Here is a 23,775-nt window from a genome sequence, read left to right on the forward strand (position 1 = left end):
GCAAGGGTTACACAAATAGATATGCTTACGTAGATGAGGAAAATTTTCTTTCTTTTTTTTCCTTTTTTTATTACTTAAAAAAATACCAATCCAAATTCCCAATCCCTTCCCTCCTCCCAGTCCCCTCCCTCTCCCTCCACAGATCCTCCCTCACCCCTCCAATTTTAAAGGAGTGCCATGCACCCCGCCCTGTGGAAAGTTCAAGGCTCTTCCTACTATGTCTAGGTTGAGCAAGGTTTACATACAAAGAGAATAGGATCCCATGAAGCCAGTACATTCAAGTAGAGACACATCCCATTGTCAGTAGCAATGACCGCTCAGTCTGCCCCAGCTTTCAACCCCCTTCAGAGCGGCTTGGTTGTTTCCATGCTTGTTCACTCCCAGTCCAGTTGGAGTTGGTGAGCTCCCATTAGCTCAAGCAAACTGTCTCAGTGGATGACCCCTTCATGGTCTTGAATTCCTTGCTCATACTCTCACTCCCTCCACTCTTCAACTGGATCTTGGGAGCTCAGTCCAGTGCTCCGATGTGGGTCATTGCCTCTGTTCCCATCTGTTGTTGGACGAAGGTTCTATGGTGATACTTAAGATAATCATCAGTCTGACTACAGGATAAGGTCAGTTCAGACACCCTCTCCTTTATTGCTTAGGGTCTCAGCTGGATTCATCCCTGTGGGTTCTTGGGCATTTTTTATAGAGCCAGGTTTCTTGCTAACTCCATAATAGCTCCCTCAATCAAGATATCTCTTTCCTTGCTCTCATATCTGTCCTTCCTCCATCTTGACCATCCCATTCCCTCAAATTTTCCTCAACCCCCTTATCCCCACCTGTACTACCCGCCCCCCTGCTCCCAAATTTTTGTCTGATTTTAATTTCCAGGTGGGTCTATATATGTTTTTCTTTGGGTTCACCTTATTACTTAGTTTCTCTAGGATCCTGAACTATAGGCTTGTTGCCCTTTGTTTATGACTAGTATCCACTTATGAGTGAGTACATACCATATTCGTTTTTTTTGGGGGGGGGGGGCTCTGGGTTACCTCACTCAGGATAATGTTTTCTAATTTTATTCATTTGCATGCAAAATTCAAGATGTCATTATTTTTTACTGCTGAGTAGTAAGTACTCTAATGTGTAGATTGCCACATTTTCTTTATCCATTCTTCAGTTGAGGGGCATCTAGGTTGTTTTCCAGGTTCTGGCTATTACACATAATGCTGCTATGAACATAGTTGAACAAATGCTCTTGTAGTATGATTGACCATCTTTTGGATATATTCCCAAGAGTGGAATTGCTGGATCCTGAGGTTGATTGATTCCCAGTTTTCTGAGAAACCGCCACACTGATTTCCAAAATGGTTGCATGAGTTTGCATTCCCACCAGCAAAGAATGAGTGTTCCCCTTGCTCCACAACTTTTCCAGCATAAGCTATCATTAGTATTATTGATCTTAGCCATTCTGACAGGTGTAAGATGGTATCTCAAAGTTGTTTTGATTTGCATTTCCCTGATAGCTAAGGACGAAGAACATGTCCTTAAGTATCTTTTGGCCATTTGAAATTCTTCTGATGAGAATTCTATGTTTAGTTCACCACTTTTTAATTGGGTTATTTAGAATTTTAATGTCTAATTTCTTGAGTTCTTTATATATTTCGGAGATCAGTTCTTTGTCTGATGTGGAGTTGGTGAAGATCTTTTTTTTCCATTCATAAGGCTGCCTTTTTGTCCTATTGACTGTGCCCTTTGCTTTACAGAAGCTTCCCAGTTTCAGGAGGTCCCATTTATTTATTTATGCTCTTATTGTCTGTGCTACTGGGGTTATATTTAGGAAGTGGTCTCCTGTGTCCATGCATTGAAGGTTACTTCCCACTTTCTCCTCTATCAGGTTCAGTGTGGTTGATTTATATTGAGGTCTTTAATCCATTTGTACTTGAGTTTTGTGCATGGCGACAGATATGGAACTATTTTCATTCTTCTACAGGTTGAGATCCAGTTATGCCAGCGCCATTTTTTGAAGGTGCTTTCTTTTTTCCATTGTATCTTTTTTGTTCTTTGTCAAAAATCAGGTGTTCATAGGTGTGTGAATTTAATATCTGGGTCTTCAATTAGATTCCATTGGTCAGTGTCTCTGTTTTTATGCCAATACCAAGCTGTTTTCATTACTGTAGCTCTGTAAAAGAGCTTGAAGTCAGGGATGGTAATGCCTCCGGCAGTTCCTTTATTATACAGGGTTGTTTTGGCTATCCTAGGTTTCTTGTTTTTCCGTATGAAATTGAGTTTCATTCTTTCAAGGCCTGTGAAGAATTGTGTTGGGATTTTGATGGGGATTGCGTTGAATCTATAGATTGCCTTTGGTAAGATTGCCATTTTTACTATGTTGATCCTTCCTATTCAAGAGCACAGGAGATCTTTCCATTTTCTGGTATCTTCTTCAATTTCTTTCTTCAAAGACAAAGTTCTTGTCAAATAGGTCTTTCACGTCCTTCGTTAGTGTTACCCCAAGATATTTTATGTGATTTGTGGCCATTGAGAAAGGTGATGTTTCTCTGATTTTCTTCTCAGCTTCTTTATCCTTTGTGTATAGGAGGGCAACTGATTTTTTTTTTGAGTTGATCTTGTATCCTGCCACTTCTCTGAAGGTATTTATCAGCAGTAGGAGTTCTTTGGTAGAGTTTTTGGGGTCACTTATATACACTATCATATCATCTGCAAATAAGTAAAGTTTAACTTCTTCCTTTCTAATTAGAATCCCTTTGATCTCCTTATGTTGTCTTATTGCTATTGCTAAAACTTCAAGAACTGTATTGAAGAGATATGGAGAGAGCAGACAGCCTTGTCTCGTTCCTGATTTTAGTGGAATCGCTTTGATTTTCTCTCCATTTAATTTGATGTTAGCTGTTGGCTTGCTGTATATTGCTTTTATTATATTTAAATATGATCCTTGTATCCCTAATCTCTCCAAGACCTTTATCATGAAGGGATGTTGAATTTTGTCAAATGCTTTTTCTGCATTCAATGAAATGATCATATGGTTTTTTTCTTTCAGTTTATTTGTGTGGTGGATTACATTGACTGATTTTCGTGTGGTGAACCAGCCCTGCATCTCTGGGATGGAGCCTACTTGGTCATGATGGATGATTTTTTGATGTGTTCTTGGATTCTGTTTGCCAGAATTTTATTGAGAATTTGTGCATTGATGTTCATGACTGAGACTGGTCTGTAATTCTCTTTCTTGGTTGAGTCTTTGTGTGGTTTTAGTGTCAGGGTAACTGTAGCTTCATAAAAAGAGTTTCGCAGTGAGCCTACTGTTTCTATTATGTGGAACACTTTGAGGAGTATAGGTATTAGCTCTTCTTGAAAGTTCTGATAGAATTCAGCACTAAAATCATCTGGCCCTGGGCTTTTTTTGGTTGGGAGGTTTTTAATGGCAGTTTCTATCACCTCGCAGCTTATAGGTGTATTTAAATTGCTCACCTGGTCTTGATTTAATTTTGGTAGCTGGTATCTATCTAAAAAATTGTCTATTTCTTTTACATTTTCCAGTTTTGTGGAGTGCATATTTTTGTAGTAGGACCTAATGATTCTCTGAATTTCCTCAGTGTCTGTTGTTATTTCCCCCTTTTCATTTCTGATCTTGTTAATTTGGATGTTCTCTCTATGCCTGTTGATTAGTTTGGATAAGGATTTGTCAGTCTGTTGATTTTCTCAAAAAACCAGCTCTTTGTTTCATGATTCTTTGTATGGTTTTCTGTGTTTCTAATTTTTGATTTCAGCCCTCAACTTGATTATTTTCTGTCTTCTCCTTTTGGGTGAGTCTGCTTCTTTTTTTTTCTAGAGCTTTCAGACATGCTGTTAGGTCATTGATGTGAGCTTTATCCATTTTCCTTATGTAGGCACTTAGTGCTATGAACTTTCCTCTTAGCACTACTTTCATAGTGTCTCAAAATTTTAGATATGTTGTGCCTTCATTTTCATTGAATTCAAAGAAGATTTTAATTTCTTTCTTTATTTCTTCCTTGACCCAGGAGTGGTTCAGTAGTTGACTGTTCAGTTTCCATGAGTTTGTAGGTTTTCTGGGAGTAGTATTGTTGTTGAATTCTAACTTTACTCCATGGTGATCTGATAAGACACAGTGGATTACTTCAATTATTTTTGTATCTGTGGGTGTTTGCTTTGTTACCGAGAATGTGATCAATTTTAGAAAAGGTCCCATGAGGTGCTGAGAAGAAGGTATATTCTTTTTTGTTTGGGTGAAATGTTCTATAGATGTCTGTTAAGTCCATTTGATTCATTACATCTGTTAGTTCTATTAGTTCTCTGTTAAGTTTCTGTCTGTCTGACCTGTCTATTGTCGAGAGAGGAGTGTTCAAATCTCCTACTATTAGTGTGTGGGGTTTGATGTGCGATTCAAGTTTCAGTAAAGTTTCTTTTACATATGTGGGTACTCTTGAATTAGGGGCATATATATTCAGGATTGAGACTTCATCTTGATGAATTGTTCCTGTTATAAGTATAAAATGTCCTTCTCCATCTCTACTGATTGATTTTAGTTTGAAATCAACTTTGTTAGATATTAGAATAGTCACACCTACTTGTTTTTTTTAGATCCATTTGATTGGAAAACCTTTTCCCATCCCTTTACTCTGAGGTAGTTTCTGTCTTTGAGGTTGAGGTGTGTTTCTTGTAAACAGCAGAATGCTGGAACCTGTTTATGTATCCATTCTCTTAGCCTGTATCTTTTTTAGGTGAATTGAGGCCTTTGATACTAAGCGATATTAATGAGCAGTGGTTGTTAGCTCTGGTTATCATTCGGTAGTAGTGTTTGTGTGTTTCCCTTCATTGGGTTATGCTGGTGGGGGATTATCAGATGCCTGTGTTATTGTGGGTGTAGTTAGCTTCCTTAAATTGTGGCTTTGCTTCTAGTACTTTCTGTAAGGCTAGGTTTGTGGATACGTATTATTTAAATCTGTTTTTGTCATTGAATATCTTGTTTTCTTCATCCATGGTGAATGAAAGTTTTGCTGGGTACAGTAGTCTAGGCTTGCATCCATGGTCTCTTAGTGTCTGCAGCACATATATCCAGGACCTTCTGGCTTTCATGGTTTCCATTGAGAAGTCAGGTGTAATTCTGATAGGTTTTCCTTTATATGTTACTTGACCTTTTTCTTTTGCAGCTCTTACTTAATATTCTTTTTTGTTCTGTATGTTTTGTGTTTTGATTATTATATGGCGAGGGGATTTTTTTTTTGATCCGGTCTATTTGGTGTTCTGTAAGCTTCTTGTACCTTCATAGGTATATCCTTCTTTAGGTTGGGAAAGTTTTCTTCTATAATTTTGCTGAATATATTTTCTGGGCCTTTGAGCTGGAATTCTTCTCCTTCTAAGAACTCCTATTATTCTCAGGTTTGGTCTTTTCATGGTGTCCCAGATTTCCTGAATGGTTTGTGTTAAGATTTGTTGGATTTAGTGTTTTCTTTGACCCCTGAATTTATTTCCTCGATAGAATCTTCAGTGCCTCAGATTTTTTCTTCTATCTCTTGTATTCTGTTGGTTGTACTTTTCTCTGTAGTTCCTGTTTGTTTACCCAGATTTTCCATTTCCAGAGTTCCCTCAGTTTGTGTTTTCTTTATTACCTTTATTTCAGTCTTCAAATCTTAAACTGTTTTCTTCACTTGTTTGATTGCTTTTTCTTGGTTTTCTTGGGTTTCTTTGAGGGATTTATTAATTCCTTCCAGCTTTTTGTTTGTCTTCTCCATTTCTTTAAGGGAGTTTTTCACTTCCTCTTTAAAGGTCTCCATCATTTTCATTAAGTAAGGTTTAAAGTCATTTTCTTCTATATCTTCTGGGTTAGGATGTTCAAGTTTTCCTGTTGTGTGTGCGCAGGATTTTGGTGGTACCATGTTGCTTTTTAGGATGTTGGAGGAGTTCTTGCATTGATGCCTTCCCATCCCTTCCTTCAACTCTTACGTCTCTTATGTCCACCAAGAATTGGTGTCCATGGAGCTCTCAGGGAACGACGCATTGGGGTGGAGTAGATGGCTGTCTACCAAACCATCTCCCTGCTAGTGTTAGGAATGCTGAAGGCACCTGAGGATGGGGGCCCCTGGCCTTTCTCCTGCGTGGAGGTTTTAGGGAGTAGGGGTCCGGGGTCTCAGGGCCACTGTTGTCTCACCTCCTATGGCCACCAAGTATTGGTCTCCAAGGAGCTCGTAGGGAACGACGCGTTGGGGCGATGGGGGAAATTTTCATGAGGTCTCAACCATAGACAAAGAACTACAGGCAACTAAAGAATGCAAAGAGTGGGAAAAGTAATCTTTCCCAGGGAAGAATCACACACACACACACACACACACACACACATACACATACATACATACACACACACATACACACATGCACGACAATTAAAGATAAAAGTACATGAATTTGAAAGAGCAAAGGTGGTACATGTGATGATTTGGAGGGAGGAAAGGGAAGATATAAGTGATGTAGTTATTTTAAATAATCTCAAAAATAAAAGCATGAAAAGTAAATCACCATGAAAAATAAAATTTCTTTAAGTCTGCAAAGTACCAACATTCCATAATTGCAAACCAACAAAAACTTTTTCAGCTTTCTTACTATTTCATTTTAATACCAGAGGACCAGGAGATTTAAGGGAGAGAGGCCTCAGGCCTAGGGAGCTTCTGGTGGCCTGAGCTGTGCTCCTTGATTGTGAAGTACAAGAGGTGACTTGAAAAGTAATTTGTAATTTTCTCAAATAAATAATAGAATAACTATTAAAAATATGAAATTCAGTTACATCTCAGCTAATGTGTGATTGCTATACAAAAGTGGCCAGTTTGAAAATAAGAAACACGAAACTCATTTTTAATAACATCAAATCCTATAATAATGCTGTGGAATAAGTGTGAGAAGCTATGTGTCAAGTCTACTAAGTAAAACTTCAAAATTCTACTAAAAGGATAGAAAAGAAGCCCAAGAAAATGGAAATAGAGAATCCTTTTTTTGGTGTGGAAGATTTAACTCAGAAGATGTCATTTAATGTTAACATAGTCTCAATTTAAAAGGCAATAAAAACTAATTTTAGTATTTGTAGGAAGTGGAATCACGAGTGATGATATTAGGCCCATAAAAATACACAAGGTATAAATGATAAAAGCTCTAACAGTTAGGGCAGTTCATTACTAATGTTACTAAGTTAATTTGACAGGTAATGGAATCACAGAGCTCACACATGCAAAAGCACTTCCCTGGTCCACGTGACTGTAGTTTCCTGCCTGGGCTGTTGCTATAGCTGGCTCAGCAGCTGTCCCTCAACTACACTTATCTCTGCATAACCTGACCTCATCAGAGTAGTAAGAATGATTGGGGGCATGAAACAAAGCCAGGTATGGTAGTACAGGTAATTCCAGTGCTCACAGCGATACAGGGAGATGGCAAGTTCCCGCCAGCCTGAGGTATGTAGTAAGGCCATGCATGTTTCAAAAGGAAAAAAATGGGAGGGGGCATTCAAACAAAGGAACACCTCCATCAGAGCTCTGCAGTGACACCTCTTTCACTCTGCATACTAACCAAGCACCTGCCCTGGCTTCATGGCCCTCCCTAACGTGTCCCTGAGTAATTTTCTTCATGACCCTGTCTTCATCATTGTTTCTCAGCCACCCTGGGCTCTTTGATGCATCTTGAATATACCCATATTCTGCCTTAGAAGATGTTTCCTCTAGAAACCTTGTTTCCTTGATTAGGCTAACTCCCGAACCTCTTTCAAGTTTTGGTTTAAGAGTCACCATGTCAATGAGCTCCTCTACCCTTCCTGGCCCTCTCACTCCGCATGGGGGATCACCCTTACTCCCTACTGCCAGGTGGGCTTGTCTTTTCTCACACATGTGTGGTGGGGTGGTTTTTTCATACAACAGACCATCGGTGAGTTTTATCTACTCACTAATAGATTCTAGGGGTCTACATTATATTCAATCAATTGATAAATTGCACAAATCAGAGAAAAAAATTGAGAAAATAAAATGTATACATCTATTGATATCATTGTAAAATAAGTGCCTGTAAATGCATACTTTACTTGTAGAAGAATAGCAAAAGCATTAATGTGGTGGACTTGGTGAGCAAGAGTTTCAAGAGTGAGAAGAATAGCACATTCAGAACCACTAGAGCTTGAAGTTGTCACATTTTATTTTTAAAAAAAATCCAGAATTTCTAATTCTGGAATTAAATATTCCATGAAGTTGAGGCTCGGCTATTGGGAACCTTCAAAAGTGTTTATTTGTTCAGCCACAAGGTGTCCTGTATCTACCAAAAGTTCTTAAAGAAGCCCTGACAATGTCACAGCTTTCTGCTTCTCTTCATTGTCTGTCGTTGTTCTTGCTAACAGTCACGAGCTATTTCCGTACAGGTAGTAACAGAGCATCCATTCAGTTTTAGGAGATTTTCTTCACTGCACAGCTTCTCAATGTCCTGATAGCATCAGTGCTGCAGAGATAACTATGATAAAAACTAGCATATATATTCTAGATAAGGTCTGTCCATGTAGCATTGACTGACCTAAAACTCACTATGGAGACCATTCTGACTTTGAACTCACAGAGATCCACCTGCCTCTGCTTCCTGAGTGATGGGGTAAAAGTTGTATGTCAACATGCCCACCCAGATATTAATAATGTAGAATTTGCAGTGTTAAAGCCAGCAAGATGTGTCAGTGGGTAAAGATGCTTGTGTTCAAGCCTGATGACCTGAGTTTGGTCCTCAGTACTCACATGGTGGGAGGAGAGAACCAGACCCTTTAAGTTGTCTTTCAGCTTCCACACATGTGCTGTGGCTCATACACACAACAATATGCAAATGTAAACAGAAAGAGTACAGTTAACAAATTGAATTGCCTATATTTTCTTTCATCTTTTTAAAACTGAGAACTTAGTAAATGAATGAAATTTACATATTATGTGTATGAAAGTATATTTTATTTGATTATTTTCTTTTACTGCTTGAATTCTGTGGTTGCTCAGAACCACAGTTAAGAAACATTTTTCTGAATGTTCACAGCACTCAGTGAGGTATCAGAGCAGAGGGACTGTGCAAGTCACAAAAGTCAGTGCACCCTGTCTCCACGGCCTTTGCTTACGGGTGGTGATGGCCATGACACATGCCAGAATGTAACAAATCATTAAATGAGAGCATTGGGCATAGTCAGAGCCGAGAGTTATTAGTTTGGGGACTACAGAAATGATGTGGCTTTGTGCACAGTTTCTTTCTGTAAGTTGAGAAGGGGTGCTGTAGAGGTTGGGAATCCTGTTCAAATACTACACTATCCCTTTTTATCAAAGACAGACCTAAGACCTTTGTGTATAATATGTATATGTATTGATAGTATAAATATCTATAGTCCCTGTAATGGCATTTTCAAAAAAATTATGTCATGCATTTTTATCAATTGTAGAACTGAAAGACATGAAAACCTTCCTAGTAATTAAAATCTTTGGAAAAATTGCTCAATTAGATGACTAATATTTTTAACTCATTATTTGGTTCGGTTTTTAAGCATCTAGAAAATATGCTGTGCCTTGTTCGAATAGCATACACTGAAGTCTTATTACTCTAGAAAACCATCATCTATTTTCTCAGATGATACTCATGAAAACTCAGGCATTAGCTGCTCATACTCACATATTATACATGGAAAGACTGGGGTGCAGCAAGCTTAAGAAATGTGTGTATGTGTTGAGGTCTGCCACAGTGCCCAAAATGAATGCAAACAGAATTGATGTTTTTATTCTAAAAAGATTGTTTTGTCATTTCTCCCACTCTGGTATCATTCTCTGTCACATAGAGTGAAGTTAGTGTTACTCCAGTCAGCTGTGCTCATGTTGACTGCTTGCTTACCCTGGGAGCATGTGAGATGCATCCTATCATCTTAATGAGATAGTTATTAACTTGCAAGATTCTCTCTCAAACTGATAAAACTGATAAGTTTTAAAACAATGAAATAATAGTTGGATACTAACACCTAAGTGATAATGTTATACAGTGCTCAAATTAAACTTAGTTCCAGCAATATTTAAAGTATAGATTCTGAAACAAAATTAACATTTAAAATTAAATGTTACTCATTGTCTGCATTTATGCATTTATATAGATGGCAGAATGTACAAATAAAAAGAGGTGGTATAGAAGTGCCCTTGAGGAGGCGTACCAACTCTACAGGTGTTCTCCTGAGCAAAGACTAGACGTGTGCTGCCTGTCCAAACGGGGTATGTACAGATCTTTCTTACTGTCCAGTCAGAGCACCTGGATGTGTGTCTTCTAAAGTATGTATGCACATTTAGAAATCTGTGTCTTTTCTCATATACAAATGTGGTTTCTGTTTATTGTAAAAGAATTTTCAAGTGAATTAATAGCAATATCTTGTCTTCCAAAGTTATTCTCAGTGACTAAACTCTGTTTAAACATGGGCATTGTAATCATTGCTTCCTGGTATTTTATTTTCTCTTGGACTGCATAGACCATTATTTCAAAACATAAAATTCAAAATTTAGGAACCATAGATTTAAGTGTATTCCTAACAGAATGATTTTACATGAATGTACTGGGGTTTGTATTTTGTTTTGTTTTTGAGACTACTGTGTTTTCAAAATACTTGATTTTAAAATAAATTCAAATCAGGGGTGAGCTATATACTCACAATTTAAAAATTGTTTTTATTCTTTTTCCATTATCTCTTGTGGACACAGCATGGTGTGCTTGTGGAGGTCAGAGAACAACTTTAGAGGATCAATTAACTCATTCTGTTGGATGGGTCCTAGGAATCAATCCAACTCAGGTCAAAAGACAAGCACCTTTACTGACAGCCTCCTCACAGGCTCATAAACATTTTAAAATCAAAATTATTTTCCCCTCACACAAACTGCATTTTACTTTTATGAAAGTTCCTCCTCACTCATCTGATCCAACTTCTCCAGGTCCCTCCTTTCCTTAATACACACACACACACACACACACACACACACACACACACACACACCTATGAGTCAATCAGTATTGCTTCCATACACAGAAATTTAGGGCTGTCCACTGTAGCATTAGCAGCCTATGAGGAATTTTGTCCCTGACTGTTGTAAGCACCACGTTTGGATGACATCTGTTGGGATTCACTTTGGATGGAGTTTATGCATTCCAGGGTAGAAGTGTGAGGATTAGAATTACTAAGCAAAAGGAACAGAGACACAAGAGAAATAAAAGACAGAAACACAGAACAACATCAGAAGGGAAATTCAGTGAGTACTGAATTCACCCATGTTTATTCCACATGTTTATATACTGCACTCCAAAAGCGGGGGGGGGGGGAGGCAACAGACTTCATTAACATGATATAAGGAATAGACCAAGTATTCTGCAGGCAGCCACTCTCTGGAACCTCTTGCCAGTCTCCTTGAAGGAACAGAAATAGACTTGAATTCTCTGGCCTTTGGTCAAAGTAGAGTGGATCCACCTCTACACTCAAAATACTAATTAACAACGCTCTAGGTCAGGATCTCTTTTTCGTAGCCACACCTGTTGTCAACAACTTTGAAAGAGTAAAAATAAGCTCAAACTCTCTGACCTTTAGTCAAGGTGGAACAGGAATCACACCTCTGGGCCCCCACACCTGAAAAAACCTTTTTCTCTCCTGGCATCTGTCAGCTGTAGGGGTGGGGTCTCCTGATCTGCCCAGTTCATGCTAGGTGAGCCTTGTGCAGGCTCATGGCTGTTTAGAGTTTGGGAGTACAGTAACCTGTTGCATCCAGAAGACTCCATTTTGTAGCAGTCCTCTTAAAAGCTTTCTGCCCCCTTGTCCATGATGTTCCCAGAGCCTCGAGGGAGGGACTGTGACATCGAGGTCATATTTAGGGATAAGGAGTCCACAGTACCTACTCTTTGCATCATTTCTGTTCTTTCTGTTAACTTCAGTCTATTACAAAAAGGAACTTCTCTGAAGAGGACTGAGAGCTGGACTAATCTATGTTGTGAGTGTTTAAAAGGCAGTTGGATACTGTATCAGCTTAGCAAGATGACAGTAGCAGATTCTCCCCTAGGATCCATGACCTCTCTGCCTGCAAGGTTTTTTTTTGGCCAGGTTTACTATACCAGGTGTGAGTTTCTTCCTGTTGAGCAGGCTTTAAATCCAATCAGATAGTTGTTGGTTATTGCCTAAGCCATTCATGTTGTGGTTATACCAATAGGTATAACTTGCCAGGGGAGTTCACAGGCCCACACAGTTGAACCAGACTGTTAGTATCTTTTGTCTCACAGCCTAGCAGCTTATAGCACTATGAAAACCTGTCCCTAAGGAGGGAGGTTTCTACGTTGGTACCAGCTTGATTTCTCTAAGTCCTATGACCACAGCATGTGGTATTTTCTGCCATAGGTTCTTACCATCAACTTCTGATGAGCAGCCAAGTGCGGTGGCAGTAGCCTTCTCAATCTTCTTTAAAAATTATATTACAAGCCATGTAGTGGTGGTACACTCCTTTAATCCCAGCCCTTGGAAGGCAGAGACAGGTGGATCTGTGAGTTCGAGTCCAGCCTGGTCTACAGAGCAAGTTCCAGGACAGGCTCTAAAGCTACAAAGAAACCCTGTCTCAAAAAAAAAAATATTACAAGCATAATTTAATGTTTTCAAGCTTAATCTAGTGTTTTTGTTATACATTATATTAAATGCATCAGGTATTTTCACTAATACATCAGGTCATTTCAGGAAACATGCTTGAATCATAGATGTTTTGATTTATCATGCTTAACTTTTAAAGTCACTCACTTGAATGGCTGGCTCAATTGGCATGGCAGACTTAAGATTACTGTTGTTCCTGGAAATAATTATAATAAACTCAAATATATGTGCAGTGATTGCAGTAATTTTATACCCCACACAGCCTTATGTCTAATACCTTAAGTTTGAAAGCAGGGTCCTTTGTGAAAAGATCTGACCTTCAACTGAGCCCTACAGCAATAGTTAAGAGTTTTTTCCTCATTGAAAAGTTTAATGTATATTCTTGGTAAATTTGTATGGGAAGCTTTTGATTTGAGAAAAACACAAATGGCAAGTAGTGTTGCTCTGGTTGCTCTCGGGCCAGAAGAGACCCTGAGCACTACAGACGTGACTCCTTTGTATTGAAATGCCATGTGTTAGCAGCACGGGTTCAGCTCTGTCTTGTCACAGTGCAGCTCTATCCATGTGCAGCCAGTTTTATTGTTCAACCACAACAGGCTTTGAAATATTTCATGTAAGTAATATAGTCACTTAGCTGGAGGGGATTATGTCTTTTCCACTAGCACTGACTTGCTTTCTTGGTGGTATGGACTGTCTTGGTCATCAGTATGCTGGGCAGCTTGTGTCCTGTTCTTTGACATTTCCCCTATCCAGAGAGCCTCAAGAACAATAATTTTCTGGTTGGTTCTGTAGCAAAAGTGCTAAAAGTCTTTTGACTAAAAGTCTCATGACGTTTATATGTAGAATTTGATGTAATTCAGCCTTTTTGACTGAGAGCCATGACTTTTGAGAGCCATGACCTCAGGACTTCATTTTTGTCCTTGAAGTAGATAGTGCAGGAGGTAGAGACAGGTATCTATGGGTTATGTCCTCACCAACACAGGATTGCTATTCTAAACCTGCAGTTTCAGCTTGGAAAAGATTGATTTAACCTCTGAGTATGCTTAGCATCCAGCATGGAGTTGTGTATAGTATTTAGCTTCTTATTGTATCCAAAAATAGCTTTCAGAGGTTAGCCAACATTTAGATATTTCACTATAGGTAAGCAGCTTAGAGGCAGCTTGGAGGCTTTTTTCTGATAGTTTCATACTCCAGCCTAGAACTAATTACTTTAAATACATAGTCTGTGTTTAACCTGCAGCAATTGTTTTGATGTGGCTTTTTTATTAAAATGGGCATGGTTATTAGATGATGTGTATATAGGACTCAGATTAAAGTTCTGCCTTAGTTGCCGCTTTTGTTGTTTGTTTTATTTGACTAATACTCCAGTTTAGTAATTCTTTTAATGAACTTGAAAAGTTGATTATTCTGTGTGTGTGTGGTTGAACCCCAATATCTGATCTGAGTTTTTATTATTCATGCTATACACACCCATTGTCGTCCTATTGCGGACAGTATTTCATGGCCTTAAAAATCCTGGTGTCCCAGCTGTTCATCTCTTCTCCCTGCCAACACTCAGCAACTTTTCCTACCACTGTCTTCATAGCTTTGCCTTTTCCTGAATGTCTCATGATTGGAATCATAAATAAACCTTCCTTCTGCATCGACTTCTTTCCTATAGTAATATACACTTGTTTCATCTTTGCATGAGTCTATATTCTTTTCCTTTTTAGTGCAGAGTAATGTTCTACTCCTATTCATACCACAGTTTCCACCATTCATCTACCTAGGAACCTCTGGATTGCTTCAAGTCTAAGTAATTACTGATTAATGTTATTTTTGCGTGGCCATGAAGTTTCAGCTCCTTCTAGTAAACACTTAGAAGTGTGGTTGCAATACTGTGTTGGAGATGTGCTGATTTCCAACATTGTGTTAGCAGTGACTGAGGATCCCTGTTGTTCTGCATTCTCTCAGCATTGTGTTACATTGACATTCTCCAAGGGGCTGCCACCCCATGTGTGGGTCCTGGTTATCACTGGTGCTCAGTACTGTCACATGCATATTTGCTCTTTGGTTTTCTTTGCTGGTGTCTTTTCAGGTCTTTTGACCTTTGGTTATTTATTTACATGCCAATCTTCCAGCCTTAGCCTCCAAATGTGGGAGTTTAGGAGTGCAGCACCATGCCCAGCACCTCACCTTTCTTACTTCTCTCTCCTCACCATCTCTTCCTTCCTCCCTTCCCTTCCTTTTTTATTTCTTGTCTGTCTTCATTTTGGTCAGTTTCCCTTAATATAGTCTCAAGCCTAGAGCTTCATCTCCCAGGCTGCATCCTTTTACTGATGAGGCAACAAAGACATTCTTCATCCTGTTGCCCTGTCTTCCACCCTTTAGCATTTTTTTAACTCTCAGAAGTTTCCTGTTTCTTTGCATATCCTGTCTGTTTTGCTGTTATTTGGCTCTTAACATTAGGTTTCTTAGCATGATAATCATAATTAATTCACATTAACCATCGGATAGGTCTACCACACCTGCCATACAGGTTCTTTCTGCCTGCCTGTCTACACATCCATTTCTTGCTCTCTTTAAAGTTGTTAGTTGTTTTACTTTTAGCATGACCTATGAATTTTTATTGAAAGGTGGCGTGGTGTACTGGATAACGGACTGTAGGTTCAGCTTTTAGTCAGCTGGACAGTGCTAAGATGCAGGGTTGAGGAGCATCCTCTAGTCTTAGTATTAGGTCTTGATTTTAGGCTGTGAACTTGACAAGACCCCTCCCCATGTTTTTCTTTGTCATGCACTGAAGTGCCAAAGGACAGCTGCTGGGGCTGCAGTTGTGTAGTTACTTCCCCCAAATGAATAAGGCTTGGAAAAAATTCCAGTTCATTGGACAGTAGCAAATTAGATGCTTTTGTGGGCAAATCTCAGTAAGAACATCTGCCAGATGTCTGGGTGAGTTTTCTCCAGCATCCCCATGAGAACTTGGGGGCTCTCCAGGAGGAAGAACTCACAGAAGCCTTCCAGATCTCCTACCTTGCCCATGATGGATTTTGTTTCACAGGTTTGTCCACATTTAATCTCCAGGGGTGTGCCAATTAAGGTTCAGATTTTTCTTACCCTTAGACTGTTGTCATGTAACATACGGGTCAAATGTTTCTGCTCAGGTAAATCATAATTCTCTACATTGATCTGTTTCCTCAGATTGGGGAGCAGAAATGTGCCCCAAGAACCACTCTTCTTTGATGAATCTAATTATGGATTTTCAGTTTAGCTCTTAACTTGAGATGTGGTGGTAACTTTTAAATTCCTTGTGTACATGACCAGAAACTGGCCTGTCTTTTGTCTTTGGAAGAAGGTACCTTTAGCTGCCACATTTAAAGAAGCTCAGAGTCACAGTTTACTGAGGTCATGGATGATATTAAACAACCACTGCATATGAATCTTTATTATTAACTTTGACAGCTATTGCAGCCTTACATAGTGTTTAGACATATGCAGAATATCAGAAAAGAAGTGGTGATTTCTCTGAGTTGGAGGAATCACTGGCAATGTTGAATAGTCTGTGTAGACCTGAATGAAGAAAAATGATTTTTTTTTGAAGGAGGGTTATCTTAAGTGTTAGGGAGATACAGGAAAGAAAGAGGATGCTACACATGTGGAAGCCAGTGGTAAGTATGAATACAATAACACACTTCCCTGGGCATTTGTTTTCTGTCCGTTCTTACTACTCTTTGGTAACTTCATACATGTGTACAATGATATATGACACATACCTTCCCTGTTTCCCCTTCCACTACCCCAGTATGTCCCAACATCTCCCTCTTTAACAAGTTTTCTTCCAACAATCACTGTGTCCAATTAGTGCTGCCCATAAATGCATGTGGACCATCCACTGGGTGCAGGTAACCTACCAGTGGCCACATAGTCAGGTTTTATCAACATATGCACATGCATATATTGTAATACCAAAATAATACCCTGGAATATTTTCCATGAACTAGGTGGTTACTAAAGATTCAGTCTGAGAAATGGTACCAATGTCCACACTCTTGTGGAATCTTATCTGAGGCAGTGTTGGTACCTCAGTGGTCTCAAATGGAGGCAGCAGACACCTTGGACAGACAAGGGGCTTGCAATCAAAGGGGTATGCTCTATCAGTACAACCACAGGCAGTGTGCTGGAGTGTCAGTTTCCTTATTTGTACAAGGAAGATGGACCACATGCTCTACCATGTTATATAGATTCAACGAAGCAGTACAGTTTATGTGATGTTCTTATCCAGTGTCCAGCAAATGACAGGTGTGCAAGTAGAGATACCATAGTCTTAACTCTAGAGTCTATGTACTCCAGAATACATAGACTCACCAGGAGCCAGAAATTAGGCAGACTTGATGCTAACTACTAAAATCAGATAAGAGTTTCTTCTTGACCTTATGGCTTTTGGATGACTGAGGAGGTGAATTTATTAGTATTTACTTAAGAGGGCCACTGAAAACAGTCTTCTTACTAATGTGTGAAAAAGTAGAAAATTGTAGTTTCATTTTCACACATCTATTTGAACAGGAGGAAGTTGAGTTCTTTTTTAAAGTAGACATATTATATTATTTTGCAGATAGAACCAAAGCAGGTGCCAAAGCTGCTGTGGTGGCCAGGAAAAGGGTAAGACTGTGCTTCAAAGTTAACTTCAAATTCTGCTTTTTAAAGAAAAGCAAATTGCATTATATGTAATCTGATTTTTATTCTGAAGTTTGGTTGAATATGTATTTGCTTTCTTAGGCTGACCATAAACAATATTTGTGATGATTTCCATTGATTTTAGAATTAGGGCAATAAAAATACAGATGGACAAGGAAGCAAGTACTTTTATTTAAGTCATATTTCACATAAACTTATAGCAGTGTTTATATATATTGTGTTACTGTATCACATGAGAAAATTAATTTCTCCTAGAAAGTTTAAGCAATTCAAGTTTATAGTTTAATATGGTGATTAAACTTTAGAGAACAACATTGAGTAACTAAAGTTCTGGATAGAGTATTTTAATGGAAGCTTTAAAGCCAAGTACATTTAAAAATATATTTTAAAACATTAACACATTATTTTGAATATTATATGTGGAATAATATCAAACTCTATTTACTGTGCAAAATATAATTAAGATAGTGACATTCTTGTGAGAGTGTCCCATTATAGGAAATCACTGACGTGGAAAGAGAGTACTTATCGCATACACTTGGTCATGTAGTGCATTGGTTTTCTCTCAGAGTCCAGGACAGACCCTGTGTGTACCGTGGGGCTCTGCAGACTGTGCAAGGCAGTGCAGCCTTGCCACTGCATAGTGTGGACAGAATTAGTTATTTCAGTGTCTTCTAATTCACATATAGAATAAAAAGTTATAAAGACATTAACTATTCCTATGTATCGTTTCCACTTACCATTGTCCCCCAGAAGGACAGCATTAGAGTCAGAAAAATGCTACTCATTATAAATACGAATGTAAATGTCATAATGAAACACATTATTTCATCCAACTAACTAGTAAAATGTCTTGAGAACATGGATAAGTATATAAAACATAATTGTTACTGAAAATATAAAATTTAATGTAAGGCTCTACAGCTTCTGTTCAGAATGCCTATTCTAACTGTCTAGAAGATCATTCAGTTGTATAGACTTTGGGTCTCGTTAATTTTAGTGTGTGATGATTTTACCTGTTTGTAAGTTTAAAATATTAAATTTTATAAAAGTAAAAATTATTAATAAAAATGGCAAAAGCAAACCAAGAGAAAAATGTAATGTGTGTCTTGAAAGTCCAAACATGAGTCAGTTCCTGCTTTATTCACTGCTCTGACTCCTCCGTACACTTTTCATGATGAGGATTGCAAGCTGGGCTCTGGCTAGGCCTCTGGCTAGTTTCATGCTGGAGACTCCCCTGTACAGGACTGACCAGGGGTATTTCCCATGATACCAGGTAAAAACTTCCTCTGCTCAGTCATCTGCTACTGCATGGTCACGATGCAGTGTGCTCGCCCAGTACTTAGGATGAGTGTATAATGTGCCTACTTCTTTTGCTTCTCAAGCCTTTTGAAATAGGTAGGCATGGGCTCCTTCTCAGGCCCATTCAGATGGAGAAATCTTTTTTTTTTTTACAGGTTTATTTTATTTTATTTTAAAGTAAATTTTATTAAATTATAAAAGTTTCCATTTCCGCCCCTCTTCCCAACACCCTCCCACTCCCCCCACTCCCTCTCTTCCTCCCTCTTCGTCCCTTAGGGCAGTCAGGGTTTCCTGCCCTGTGGGAAGTTCAAGTTCCTCCCCCCTCCCTCCAGGTCCAGGAGGTGAGTGTCCAAACTGACTTGATCCCCAAAATCCAGTATATGTAGAGGAAACAGGTCCCAGTGTCATAGTCATTGGCTTTTCAGAAAGACTTCAGGCCAGCCACATTCAAAGAATCCGGTCAAATTCCGAGAATCTGGTTAGATCACTTCCTCGTTCAGTCCCAGTCCAACTGGCCTTGGTAAACTCTCATTAGATCCTTTCCATTGTATCAGTGGGTGATAGCATCCCTCGCAGTACTGATTTCGTTTTTCATGTTCTTCCTCCTTCTGTTCCTCATTTGGACCTCAGGGGGCTCAGTCCGGTGCTCCAATGTGGGTCTCCGACTGTATCGCTGTCCTTCGCCAGATGAAGGATCTGTGGTGACAAGCAAAATATACATCAGTATGGTTATGGGCCACGGCCGATTCAGGCACCCTCTCCTCTGTCCAGAGAACAGTCTGGGGGATCTCTCCTTGGACCTGGGATCCCATATATAGTCAATTCTCCTGTAAACCCTAAAATGACTCCCTTAGTTGAAATATATTCTTCCCTGATCCCATATTCATCCTCCCTCCCTCCCCCCCCCATCCCAGGCCATCGAGCTTTCCCCATTCCTCCCCTACTCCCTTCTCTCTAACCCTCTCCCCTTCCAACAACCCTCCCACCCCCCCATGCACCCGAGGTTACCTGGGACTCTTGTCTATTTCCTACCTCCTGGTGGATAGGTAAATAATCTTCATCAGGTTCATCTTCTTATTTAGCTTCTCTAGGATCACGAATAATAGGCTCAAAGACCTTTAATTATGGTTAGAATCCACTAATGAGTGAATACATACCGTGTTCCTCTTTTTGGGTCTGGCTCACCTCACTCAGTAAAGCGTTTTCTATTTCCATCCATTTGCATGCAAAATTCAAGATGTCATTGTTTTTTACCGCTGAGTAAAACTCTAATGTGTATATGTTCCACACCTTTTTTAACCATTCTTCTATTGAGGGGCACCTAGGCTGTTTCCAGGTTCTGGCTATTACAAATAGTGCTGCTATGAACATAGTAGAACAAATGCTTTTGTAGTATGTTAGGGAATCTTTAGGGTATATTCCCAAGAGTGGAATTGCTGGGTCCTGAGGGAGGTTGACTCCCAGTTTCCTGAGAAACCGCCACACTGATTTCCACAGTGGCTGCACGAGTTTGCATTCCCACCAACAATGGATGAGTGTTCCCCTCACCCCACATCCTCTCCAGCATAGGCTATCGTTGGTGTTTTTGACTTTAGCTATTCTGACCGGTGTAAGATGGTATCTCAAAGTGGTTTTGATTTGCATTTCCCTGATCGCTAAGGAGGTTGAGCATGACCTTAAGTGTCTTCTGGCCATTCGAAGTTCATCTGTTGTGAATTCTCTGTTAAGTTCAGTACCCCATTTTTTAATTGGGTTAATTAGAGTTTTAGTGCCTAGTTTCTTGAGTTCTTTGTATATTTTGGAGATCAGACCTTTGTCTGATGAGGGGTTGGTGAAGATCTTCTCCCAGTCAGAAGGCAGCCTTTTTGTCTTACTGACAGTGTCCTTTGCTTTACAGAAGCTTCTCAATTTCAGTAGATCCCATTTATTCATTGTTTCTCTTATTGTCTGTGCTGCTCGGGTCCTACTTAGGAAGAGGCCTCCTGTGCCTATATCTTGTAGACTACTTCCCACTTTCTCTTCTATCAGGTTCAAAGTGGACGGATTAATGTTGATGTCTTTAATCCATTTGGACTTGATTTTTGTGCATGGTGATAGATATGGATCTACTTTAATTTTTTTACAGGTTGACATCCAGTTATGCCAGCACCATTTGTTAAAGATGCTTTCCTTCTTCCATTGTATACCTTTAGCTCCCTTGTCAAAAATTAGGTGCTCATAGGTTTGTGGGTTAATATCCGGGTCTTCTATTCGATTCCAAAGGTCGATTTCTCTGTTCTTATGCCAATACCAAGCTGTTTTCAATACTGTAGCTCTATAATAGAGTTTGAAGTCAGGGATGGTAATGCCTCCTGAAGTTCCTTTATTGTATAAGATTGTTTTGGCTATCCTGGGTTTTTTGTTTTGCCATATAAACTTGATTATTGTTCTCTCAAGGTCTGTGAAGAAGTTTGATGGGATTTTGATGGGGATTGCATTGAATCTATAGATTGCTTTTGGTAGAATTGCCATTTTTACTATGTTGATTCTCCCAATCCAAGAGCAGGGGAGGTCTTTCCATTTTCTGGTATCCTCCTCAATTTCTTTCTTCAAAGACTTAAAGTTTTTGTCAAATAGGTCTTTCACTTCCTTGGTTAGAGTAACCCCAAGGTATTTTATGCTATTTGTGGCTATCATGAAAGGTGATGTTTCTCTGATTTCCCTCTCTGCTTCTTTATCCTTTGTGTATAGGAAGGCCACTGATTTTTTGGAGTTGATCTTGTATCCTGCCATGTTACTAAAGGTGTTTATCAGCTGTAGGAGTTCTTTGGTAGAGTTTTTTGGGTCACTTATGTAAACTATCATATCGTCAGCAAATAACGAAAGTTTGACTTCATCCTTTCCAATACGAATCCCCTTGATCTCCTTATGTTGTCTTATTGCTATTGCTAGAACTTCAAGCACTATATTGAAGAGGTATGGAGAGAGTGGACAGCCCTGTCATGTTCCTGATTTTAGTGGAAAGGCTTTGAGTTTCTCTCCATTCAGTTTGATGTTAGCTGTCGGCTTGCTGTATATTGCTTTTATTATATTTAGGTATGATCCTTGTATCCCCAGTCTCTCCAACACCTTTATCATAAATGGGTGTTGAATTTTGTCAAATGCTTTTTCAGCATCTAGTGAGATGATCATATGGTTTTTTTCTTTCAGTTTATTTATATGATGGATTACATTGATAGATTTGCGAATGTTGAACCAGCCCTGCATCTCTGGAATGAAGCCGACTTGATCATAATGGATAATTTTTCTAATGTGCTCTTGGATACGGTTTGCCAGTATTTTATTGAGAATTTTCGCGTCGATGTTCATGAGTGAGATTGGCCTGTAATTCTCTTTCTTGGTTGTGTCTTTGTGTGGTTTTGGTATTAGGGTAACTGTAGCTTCATAAAAGGAGTTAGGCAATGACTCTTCTGTTTCTATATTGTGGAATACGTTAAGGAGTATAGGTATTAGCTCTTCCTGGAAGTTCTGGTAGAATTCTGCATTGAAACCATCTGGTCCTGGGCTTTTTTTGGTAGGGAGATTTTTGATAACAGCTTCTAATTCTTCGCGACTAACAGGTCTATTTAGATTGTTCACCTGTTCTTGGTTCAACTTTGGTATATGGTACTTATCTAAAAAAATGTCCATTTCTTTTACATTTTCCAACTTTGTGGCATATAAACTTTCGTAGTAAGATCTAATGATTCTCTGAATTTCCTCTGTGTCTGTGGTTATGTCCCCCTTTTCATTTCTGATCCTATTAATTTGCACGTTCTTTCTCTGCCGTTTGATTAGTTTGGATAGGGGTTTGTCAATCTTGTTGATTTTCTCCAAGAACCAGCTTTTTGCTTCATTGATTCTTTGGATTGTTTTCTGTGTTTCTATTTTGTTGATTTCAGCCCTCAGTTTGATTATTTCCAGTCTTCTACTCCTCCTGGGTGAATCAGCTTCTTTTTTTTTCTAGAGCTTTCAAGTGTGCTGTTAGGTCTCCAATGTGTGCTTTCTCCGTTTTCTTTATTTGGGCACCTATTGCTATGAACTTTCCTCTTAGCACTGCTTTCATAGTGTCCCATAGGTTTGAGTATGTTGTGTCTTTGTTTTCATTAAATTCAAGGAAGTCTTTAATTTCTTTCTTAATTTCGTCCTTGACCCAGGGGTGATTTAGTAGTTGACTGTTCAACTTCCATGAGTTTGTTGACTTCCTGGGGTTAGCATTGTTGTTGAATTCCAATTTTAATCCATGGTGATCTGACAAGACACAGGTGGTTACTAATATTTTTTTGTATCTGTGGAAGTTTGCTTTGTTACCGAGTATGTGGTCAATCTTCGAGAAGGTTCCATGAACTGCAGAGAAGAAGGTATATTCTTTCCTATTTGGGTTGAGTGTTCTATAGATGTCTGTTAAGTCCATTTGATTCAATACCTCCAATAAATCTCTTAATTCTCTGTTTGGTTTCTGTCTGATTGACCTGTCCATTGGTGAGAGAGGAGTGTTGAAGTCTCCTACTATTAGCGTGTGTGGTTTGATGACTGCCTTGAGTTCTAGAAGAGTTTGTTTTACATAAGTGGGTGCCTTTATATTAGGGGCATAGATATTCAGGATTGAGACTTCTTCCTGATGAGTTGTTCCTGTTATGAGTATGAAATGTCCATCTCCATCTCTTCTGATTGATTTTAGTTTGAAGTCGATTTTGTTAGATATTAGAATGGCCACACCCGCTTGTTTCTTAGGTCCATTTGCTTGGAAAACCTTTTCCCAACCCTTTACTCTGAGTAGGTGTCTGTCTTTGTGGTTGAGGTGTGTTTCTTGTAAACAGCAGAATGTTGGATCCTGTTTTCGTATCCAATCTCTAAGTCTGTGCCTCTTTATAGGTGAATTGAGTCCATTGATATTAAGAGATATTAATGACCAGTGGTTGTTGACTCGAGTCATTTTTTTTGGGGGGGGGTAGTAGAGTGTATGTGTTTTCCTTCTTTGAGCTGTGCTAGTGAAGGGTCGCTAGATGTCTGAGTTATTGTAGTCAGTGTTGGCAATGTTGGATTCCTTGGGATGTAATTTTCCTTCTAATATTCTCTGTAAGGCTGGATTAGTAGTTACGTATTGTTTAAATTTGTTTTTATCCTGGAAT

General features: G+C 39.0%; 1 protein-coding gene across 2 annotated transcripts in view; it reads left to right on the plus strand.

The window, feature by feature from the left end:
- Zcwpw2 (zinc finger CW-type and PWWP domain containing 2) overlaps positions 1 to 23,775 on the plus strand; it is a 128,902-nt gene that overhangs the window by 53,602 nt on the left and 51,525 nt on the right. Inside the window, exons 4-5 of one of the 2 annotated variants that reach the window (XM_048424003.3) lie at positions 10,142 to 10,256; positions 17,241 to 17,287. In XM_048424003.3, coding sequence (XP_048279960.3) covers positions 10,142 to 10,256; positions 17,241 to 17,287 — 162 coding nt within the window. The remainder of the gene's footprint in view (positions 1 to 10,141; positions 10,257 to 17,240; positions 17,288 to 23,775) is intronic. The other variant, XM_048424004.3, reaches the window with a different exon arrangement.

This window comes from Myodes glareolus, chromosome 4, assembly GCF_982192425.1.
Source record: "Myodes glareolus chromosome 4, mMyoGla1.1, whole genome shotgun sequence".
Taxonomy (NCBI): domain Eukaryota; kingdom Metazoa; phylum Chordata; class Mammalia; order Rodentia; family Cricetidae; genus Myodes; species Myodes glareolus.